The sequence below is a fragment of the Halichoeres trimaculatus genome, unplaced genomic scaffold, assembly GCF_033239565.1.
Source record: "Halichoeres trimaculatus isolate MK-OKI-2021-1 unplaced genomic scaffold, fHalTri1.1 fHalTri1_scaffold_19, whole genome shotgun sequence".
Taxonomy (NCBI): Eukaryota; Metazoa; Chordata; class Actinopteri; order Labriformes; family Labridae; genus Halichoeres; species Halichoeres trimaculatus.
In genome coordinates this window covers 13,399,135-13,408,586 of record NW_027437197.1, presented here as the reverse complement: position 1 = coordinate 13,408,586, position 9,452 = coordinate 13,399,135, and the positions used below count along the sequence as shown (strand labels likewise).

Sequence of the window (9,452 nt, the reverse complement as noted above, 5' to 3'; positions counted from 1 at the left end):
CTCTGTAAGTGTGTGTCTGCGTGTGTGATCAGTATTCACACCAGAGAGGGAGGGGTGTGTGTGTGTGTATGTGTGTGTATGTGTGTGTGTGTGTGTGTGTGTGTGTGTGTGTGTGTGTGTGTGTGTGTGTGTGTGTGTGTGTGTGTGTGTGTGTGCGTGCGCGCACTCAGAGTTGCAAGAGGATCTCTCTGTACTCGGTTAAAGTTCAGAAGGCGAGTAATCCTTGTGTACCCGTGAAAAGCCACTGATGGAGAGGAAAGGAGTTTCAGGGTCCGGTTTTACCAAAAGATTTGAGTCTAGAAAAAAACAATTCTCTAATTTAACAAACCAGAAAAGCAGCTATCTTTCTGAACTTGAGGCAAAGCCTTCTTCAGCTTGTTAAAACCTGAATCTGCTCCTTTAGTTGTGCAACAATTGCACACTACTAAACATTCTGCAAAATTTGAAAAGATGAGAACATTCAAGATTTAGTGGGTTTAAAGAAGGTGTATCATATCAAAACTGTTACCTTCTTTTACTCTTCCCTCTTTGCAGCCAGGTGTAAACACAGCACACACACACACACACACACACACAGACACACACACACACTGATGTTATGTGGTTTTCCTCTGAGACACAGATATTCAACTGCAGAGGTAAACCCTGCATGGTCTCTCTTCTGTGTTTGAAATGAAATGAAACACCATCAGGACCGTAACCACCAACTCAGCTCAGCCCCGTCGCCACAATAAATCAATGATTTCCTCTTTAATGAGAGGAAACCTGCAGAGTGAAGCTGTCGCAGGAGTCGTTTGTAGTTCAAGGACCTGTGTGCCTTTTCAACATTCATAAAGAGCCTCTCTGCAGGCCGGATCATCATCAGAGGGTTCATTCATGAACTCCTGTAAGGCTTTAACAGATTTACTGCTGTGGTCTGGACTGCTCCAGACTCTCACTGCATGGAGAAAGGGAAACACTCCTCTGTCTCCCTCCGTCATCAACACACCTGCACCCTCTCCCTCCTCATCCTCGGTAACTACTCAGTCTACTCGTCGTTCATCTCTGGCAGCACGCTGAGGGTGTCAGATGCGTCCATTTCCGTGCGTGCTGCTCCTGCGGCCCGACAGAGGGTGGGAGGAGTAGTGCAGCTCGGCAGTGGAGAAGGTGGAGGATGAGGAGTTGGAGGAAGAGGAGGAGGTGAGTCCACAGGCTTCACAGGCCAGAGCCAGCTGCCTCAGAGCGTCTAAAGAATCTAGCTTAGCTCCACGTAAGAGATCGCTCTGACCCTGGAAAGACACAGACACAGAAACTCAGTCTCTGCAAACACTTGCAGCTAGAAAAAAAAAGGTTAGAATCAGCTTTAAAATTGATGAATGAAGTTGTGTCTTCCTGACCTTGAGCACGGTGATATTCCAGGTAAAACTCTCCACAGCTTTGTTCTGCTTCCGCCCCTTCAGCCCCTCCTTCTCTGCCAGTCGAGACAGCTCTTCATGAAAGTCCATCCCTGAAACATACAAACACACCAGAGCTCTGTGTGGGATCAGAAAGGTGTGTGTGCTTCACACCTGTTGTGCTGTCAGATGGTTCCTGAGACAGACACAGCATGTCTGCTGTCGAGCGTCACAAAAGTGGCATGTTTGTGAGTTTGTTAGAAAGTGAATTTACATATTTACAAAAGCAAACAGTCTTCATGACATTTACATCAGCAGCTAAAGGTCAGGAGTCGTCTGAGGTGGAGAAAGAGGCTAAAAATATTTTCTCCGGCTCAGAAAACAATCTTATTTTCATGTAAATGTTTGCAGAGCTGTCGGGCCTGCAAAACTACACCTGAGAAAAGAAAAAAAACACATGGAGGTAGAGCTGAGTGAGGACAAGAGGGAATGAAGCAGCATCACAGAAAAAATCATGTTTCTAAAACACTTTCTGTAACTGAAAGCAACTTTTTAAAATCATATTTAAAGCACAAATGCATAAGCCTTGAGCATGCACAACTATCAGTTTTGCTCAGTTGTTCTCCATACCTTCTCTCTGCACCTGAGCGATCCTCTCCTGGACAGTATCTGCGTTCTCAATTAGCTGTTTCTGGGCGGCAATCATCTGCAGGGGACAGAAAAACATCCGACCAAGTGAGGAAAAGCAGCATCCTCACATTCAGACACTAAATTTTCACATTTATATAAAGGTAAGGGAGTCATGTCTATAAATACTGCAGATTTATTTCTGTTAGATATAGGTTCAGAGAGCTTCCTTCCACCTCTCAATCCTTCAAAAAGATCCTGTGGTCAGAAAGTAGTTAAACATGACCAAAGTTTCATTTTATGACAGTTTATTTCTGCAGTAGACCATAATCTTTACTGACTTTGTGTAGAGAAGTAGAAGAAGGCAGGATGAGGACAGAAGACGAGCTTCACGGTGAAGAAGAAGGAGGGTGAGTGTGTGACGGTGACTCAGTCTGAAGAGGTGTGTGTGACGTACAACTGGAGATCACAGCATCTGTGGCTACACGACACTAACCCACTGTGCTCACATTCCCTGCATCCCCACTCAAACATCTACATCCACCATGACACCAACACACTCTGTGCTGACACTGAAGTGTGTGTGGGTGTAAAACCTGAAGCACCTGAGCAGGTGGGAAAGATTTGTCCTGATCTGATGCAGGAGGAGCCGGAAAAGGAGGAGTATACAGCTGGTAGTCAGAGTGTGTGTGTGAGGAGGTGTGAGGATGACTGTTTCATGTCACTTCAGAGCGTCTGCTGCATATTTCATATCTGAGGACTCTGGGTTTGCATGTGTTCAGTCACACGATGACAGTTTAAGATCGCACACTAACACTGCGCTCCACAGGCTCTGTGAGGAAATCAACGAGGACAAAATTAAAGAAGAAAAATCTTAGGCTGACCGTGTCGTACGCTGTGAGCAGTTTGCGTGTCGCCTCTGAGGGGTTGACCAGAGCCTCCAGACACGGGTACCCCTCCTTCAGCACCATGGATGCCCCCATCGTCCCCTCGGGGCTTTGTAGCCTCGTGGCCAGACTCTGGATGCACTGCTTCAGTTTGGCCACCGTGGGGAGCCCACACTGCTCTTTGAAGCTGGCCGTGGTGCTCTGAATGAAAACAGAGAAACAAGGAGAAATATTAGATCAGAGGAAGAGTCGGAGCTGTAAAATTAGGCTGGAATAGAAGTCAGAAAGGTCACTCACACACACATCCTGCACACACACATACACAAACACCCTATCCTTCCCCTATCTTGTGAGCTGAATCATTATGATCGTCATTGCATCTTAAAATCTGGTGAATTCAGCTTTTGGAGGATTTAGGGAATGAAAACCACAAAACGTGAAGCAGGATAGTTTTTCTCCTGCTGCAGGTGTGTGAGGATAAAAAGTGGGTCGTTAACAATGGTAACGAGGGCGGGGGGGTGGGGGGGGGGGGGGGGGGTGATAGCTTTGTAGCGATTTGCTGATAGAATCATTTTGGGGTCAGGTCATGATAAAAAGGTGTGTTAGTCTGCATGCAAACACAAAAAAAACCTCTGCTGAACAACTGAACACAGTTAACCGCCTGGCATGGCTCCAACTGAACCAGAGATTATCACGACTCACATGCATGAAAGAGTGTGTGTTTGTGTTTGTGTGTGTGTGTGTGTGTGTGTGTGTGTGTGTGTGTGTGAGATGGAAAGACTCCAACAGAGGCATGATGCATAATAAGCGACAGCAGCAGATGAGGCCACAGCTGGATGGACGGATAGCAGAGGGAGGACAGTGGAACTGAAGCAGGCAGATTAAAAGCCGTTTGTGAAAATGTGTTTATGTCCCAGTGTGTGTGTTTCTATTTATGTGTGTGTGTGTGTGTGATGGGGAGATTGATTGTTCCAGGGCTGATATGATCCAGAAACAGTGAGGGTTTATCACCTGATAATGACATTGATCTCTTTTGTTATAGAGGAGGCTGTTGTGAGCAGAGTGAGAGATGTTTCAGACGAGTTATCAGGAGGGATATCGAGTCTCATCATTCAGCCTGATTTATCCACAGACTGAATTCACCAAACACAGCGGTTTTAACAGATCCTGAAGCAGTTTAAAGTCTGCAGTTCCAGACTACTGCTGAAGAGATCCTGATGTTAGCGTTAATCCTTAAGGTGTTGTCTGAGGTCGAGGTTTAAGCTCACTTTAAGCTCTTCCACACTGAGCTGTAACATCTCTAAAAAAATCTGGCTATGGGGGAAGTCAAAGCACAGAAGTGTCCGAACTCTTGTGGATATTTTTAATTCCTAAAAACAGAAAAAAGCAGCCAAGGATTCTTCTCATGCCACCCCCTCTTACATTGTTTGTATTCAGTAATAAGCTGGTGGGTGCTGTGCCACCAGGTTCTCTGTCAGCTGGTATTTATAGAGGCTTTATAATCCTCCTCCACTCTTCTTCCTGACTCTTCTTTTGTCACCTCCTCCTCCTTCCTCCCTCCTCTCTCATCCTCCTCCTCCTCTCCTCTTTGCTCTACAGAGAAGTCTTGAGTCTTGATTTCAGCAGCGTCATGAAAGCTCTGCGTGTTCACCCACAGGACTTTATATCTCATCAACAAAGTTCCTCTGAACCCGGCAGAGTTGTACTCAAAATAGAGACGAGTTTGACTAGAAATACAGAATATGTCACCAAACTGCATGACTCGAACATTTAATCAGATTTATTTGTCTGTAGAACGGACAGGAGCATTTTTCATTTTCTCTATAAGCTCACCTTGCTGGGGTTTGCTGTTTGCTGCACTTTAAGTTATAAAGAAAATATCTGATTGAGTGTTTGCAGCTGAAACAACCCAGACAGAGCAGGTATTTGTAGTTTTCTGTGCTTGTGCTTGATTGAAAATCCATCTCTGCCTCCTCTCGCTTAAGTGAAGGTAAACACAATTGTGTTTGTGCTGCTCAAAGCATTAAAAATTCAGAACTCTCTAAATGTCTCCCTCCAGGAACAATGTCCTGTTATCCTGAATAATCCAAAATCCCTCCTGAACATTTTTCATTTTGCTTCCAGAGAGAGTGACAGAGGGAAAGCAAGGCTGAGAGAGTAAAAACGCTTACAAGCTGAGCTGTAAAAACTCCCAGCTTCAGATGGAAAATATATATTTGTAGGATTCATGAATCAAAGAAAAGTTTTAACCATGGATAAAATGAGTGAAATTGCAGTAAGTCAAATAAAAATCCTTAAATATGCGACCACCTCTCATCAAAGCTGCACCCATGGGTGCATACTGTTCCTCTGATGACTCAGCTCATGGAGGAAATTAAAGGATAAAAGAATCATGTGTGTATTTCTGTTCAGAAGGAAACAAAGAAACGTTCCCCTTGACTGTCACGCAGCCAGTTACAGAAACAAGCAGAGAGAGAAAGAGAACAGAAAGGGACTCATGTTTGAATCATGTGAGTTTGTTATTGCCATCTCTGATTGAACACTTGATTCAAAATTTTCTTGCTAATTTTCCAGAGTCGTAAAACATTAAAAAGGCAGTGACCTTTCTACTCCGTGCATTATCTTTTAATTTGTCAGGCATCAACCTCCAGTCTTGAAAAACTGAAGCTGATTCTAAAACCATGCAGTTCCTCAAGTGTCCACTTGAGGCAGACTGCACCAGAGGCCACACACACCTGATCTAATGCTGCGTTCCATTTCTACACGGAACTGGGAAGTTGGGAATGGGAGTGACGTCATCTCCGAGTACATTGTTCCAGTTGCCAAGTTGGAAAAGCTTGCCTTAACAGCAGTATTTCGGTATATAAACATGAAATAATACTATGATTATGCCTTATTTTAAGCAAAATACACTAGAAAGTCAGAAATTGTAAAATGAAAATAAGATAACAGGAGCCTAATTAGTGTTTACCCCTGAACTCGGAATTTCCTACTGGGAACTTGGGGGTGGTGTGGGTGCCCCGACTTACAAGTTGGAAATTCTGACTTCTGAGGTGCAAATGGAACGCAGCATGAAAGCAGATCTTATCAGACATGTGTTTGTCTGAGGTTTTTTAATAGTGTTACTGTAAAGTCTCTAACAGTCAATGAGCAACTCTGATCATGGCTTTAGAACCCTGCCCCCCTCCTCACCTGAGCCTCCTCCCTCAGGTCTGTCGCCTCCTTCAGCGGAGCACCTGCAGCCTTGAAGGTTTCATCCACCACCTTGATGCCAGTGTGTCTCAGAGTGACATACTCCCTTCCTCTTCTGCCTACCCTTCTCACAGACAGACCTCTCCGGTGAGCTTTCCCGCCTCCTCTCCGGTTTGTGATGGCCACATGGACGAACAGGCTGGTGTGAGGTAAGGGGTCTCCTCCGAGGCCAAGCAGGGGCACATTGCGGTAGCCGGGTTGAAGGCACTCAAAAGCGATGCTGTACTGGCCGATGAAGTCGTCCCCGATGTAGTCATCATCAAGGACCACGAAGCGCAGCAAAGCGAGCTCCGGCATGTTCACCTGAGAGAGGAGAAAAAAAAAACCTGAATGAGGAGAGAGTTTATCTCTGTGGCTCTGTGGTTGAGGCTGTTTTTGTGCTTGAATATAATGAGCTAAGTTTTCTCTGATAGCAAACAAATGACACACAATTCTTGGTGATATAAGAGGCTGCAATCCATTTTGAGAGAGATTATTCATCCTTTGAAACTTTAATGTTTTATCACCTGAAAAGATGCTCTGATGATGTTAACGTATCAGTACATTATTCATCTGATCTGAATATCAAATGTTAAAGTCACTGAGGGGGAAAAGATGTTCTACATGAAATGTTCACAGCAGCAAACGAGGATCAATTAGAGACAACGTTCACAGAGCATCTTTAGGAGCAGCTTCATGGTGAATAACACTACGCTTAAAGGAAACTACACTCAGTAACACCTCTTCAGCTAATGAGGGTTTAAGCACACACACATGTACACACACAGTGAGTGTGACAATGCTCTCTAAGTGTATCAGTGCATATAGTCACTCAGAGCAGAGGAAGGAGTAAACAATAATCCACTAGCGCCTGATTTATTTCTCCTTTAAAAGCCGACACATGTTTCACAGCAGGAGACAGTTTCAGTTCGAACAAGCGTATGTGTGTGTGAGTGTGAATCCACAAGAAATCAAAGCATGTGAAGTCTTCAGGCTCTGAGGCAAACAAGGTTACCATGAGATGGATGTGGAAATTTTGTTTTGCAAGTGTCTGAATGAGTGAGTCTACTCTCTGCATGAATCAAAAGGAACTCTTTGAAGGGATTTCTGGAGTTAAGAAGTTAACAGCCTGAGTAGTTAAAGTATTCATCTTGTATGTCTTCTTCTTCATCATAACACCTGAGTGCATCATCTAACAATGGAGGTCAAACTGAGGGCTGCACCAACTCTGCAGCTCTCTGTTCTTCTTGTATTTCTGTAGCAGAGCAAACCCTGACAACCTGCAAAGGTGTTACTGTATCCTGACATGCAAACTTCAAAGGATCTGTTCCTGAATCGGGACACAGCCGGGGGAGAGGACAGCTAACACTAAGGCTGGAATACAATTTCATGAGAGGGGAAATAAAATCACACAGACGGAGATAAAACACTAGACCCGGTCCTCATGAGGTCAAACACATTCTGTGAAAACTTAATGCTCTGATACGTTTCTCTAAGTTTAAATGGTTTCACAGAAATGTGAGGGTGACAGGGTTTCAGAGTGATGGAGAGTCTGCTGATGGATGGATCTCTCTCTGTCTCCCCCGTACATGTGCGTGTGTGTGTGTGTGTGTGTGTGTATTTGAGTGTGTCTCTGCTCCTATAAGCTTGAATTGAAGGCTGAGCAGTGGAAAAGCCAAAGTTTAATGCATGGGCAAACCAGACAGACAGTTCTAGCAGACTGTGTGTGTGTGTGTGTGTGTGTGTGTGTGTGTGTGTGTGTGTGTGTGTGTGTGTGTGTGTGTGTGTGTGTGTGTGTGTGTGTGTGTGTGTGTGTAGAATGATGACTCCAATCCTATCCTCATTTTTCAGCCTGTAGCTGAGTTTGTGTGACAACAATTTTACCATTTTTACATCAAAGACGAGACTGAGAACACAATTTCAGACTGAATCTTTACATTCTGAGTTACGCTCCTTTTCACTCTGTGTAACAATAAATAATGTTTCTTTTCAGCTCCATTCAGTCTCAGATAATAAAAAATGCACCAGTACATTTTTACTAATTCTAAGTCCTCAAATGCATTTAGTTGGAAACTAAACCACACCCAAATACCAGAATCCCTTAATTACCTGGTTTAAGTATGTGGATCCAAAATTGTCATGACACTGACCTGTGTGGCTAGTGTAATATCTCTTATTAATGATCGATGCACACAGCCTGAGCTCACTGCAGCTTCCTCTACAGGCATCCTCCAGTAAGACAACGAACATGCTTTGCATGTGGCTGTATATACACTAGGGTTGGGACGATATGCTATTCATGCGATTCAATTTTAATAGGGTGCCAATTTAATTCAAATTGCATTTTTTGAGATATTTACGATTTTTGCGATTTTAAGTTTGCTTTATTAACACTGGACCGTGTGAAAAAGTTAAATGATGATGATGTCTACAGACTATATCAGGAGCCTCTATTATCCCTTAAAATGCACATCATGTGACTCAGAGAGAAACACTTCACCCTCTGCTGGAGAAAAGTGGTAACTTTTTGCAATCCATTTTATAAACAAAGACTGAAATGAAGAATTTGAATTTGAAAAAAAAAACTTTTTTTTTTTTTTTTTTACAAAGAACCACAATTTTGATATTGTCCAACAAAAAATCCAGATACATTGATTTTCAATTTTTTTCTCCCACACTTAATCTTCACTGCAAAAAAACTAAATTTCATCAGTGTTTTTGTCTTATTTTCAGTAGAAAATCTTTTTAGACTTAACATGAGCCACATTCAACTGACCAGTCCAGAAAAATGACTTACTTCAAGTAGTTTAAAGACAAAAACGAGGTCTGTATTGCTTGTAACAGGTAAAAAAAAAAAACTGCCAATAGAAACAACAGTAGAAAAGTTACTTGTATTAGGAAATTACTCTAGTGTTTAGCAAATTTTCAAACAAATTTTTTCTTGTTCCATTGGCAGATTTTATTTTACTTGTAATAAGCAATTCAGACCTCATTTTGTCTCTTATAACTTGAAACAAGATATTTTTCTGGACTAATCAGTTGAATGTGACTCATATCAAGTACGATAAGACAGTTTTTACTTAAAAGACAAAAACACTTGATAAAGTTTCAGTTTTTGGCAGTGTACAAAGACAACTAACAGCCAGGTGAGTTCCATGCAGATGAGTACATGTTTGTCTGTTCATCATGATTCACTTCATCAAGTTTCTGCAGTATACACCCTTACATTGAAATCTCCCATACCACCCATATTACTCAAACTTAATGTGTGTTTTTAGCTTTTTTTTTTTTTAACTGTATAACTGTTTTTGTTTTTTCTGCTGATGTTTCTGTC

General features: G+C 42.8%; 1 protein-coding gene across 1 annotated transcript in view; it reads right to left on the bottom strand.

The window, feature by feature from the left end:
* Positions 1-599: 599 nt before the first annotated feature.
* The window catches only part of plcl1 (phospholipase C like 1), a 61,845-nt gene continuing 52,992 nt past the window's right edge, over positions 600-9,452 (bottom strand). Inside the window, exons 8-12 of the mRNA XM_074695592.1 lie at positions 6,080-6,442; positions 2,885-3,088; positions 2,004-2,079; positions 1,377-1,486; positions 600-1,268 (exon numbers count right to left, since the gene is read on the bottom strand). Of these exons, the coding sequence (XP_074551693.1) occupies positions 1,065-1,268; positions 1,377-1,486; positions 2,004-2,079; positions 2,885-3,088; positions 6,080-6,442 (957 nt within the window). The 3' untranslated portion in view covers positions 600-1,064. The remainder of the gene's footprint in view (positions 1,269-1,376; positions 1,487-2,003; positions 2,080-2,884; positions 3,089-6,079; positions 6,443-9,452) is intronic.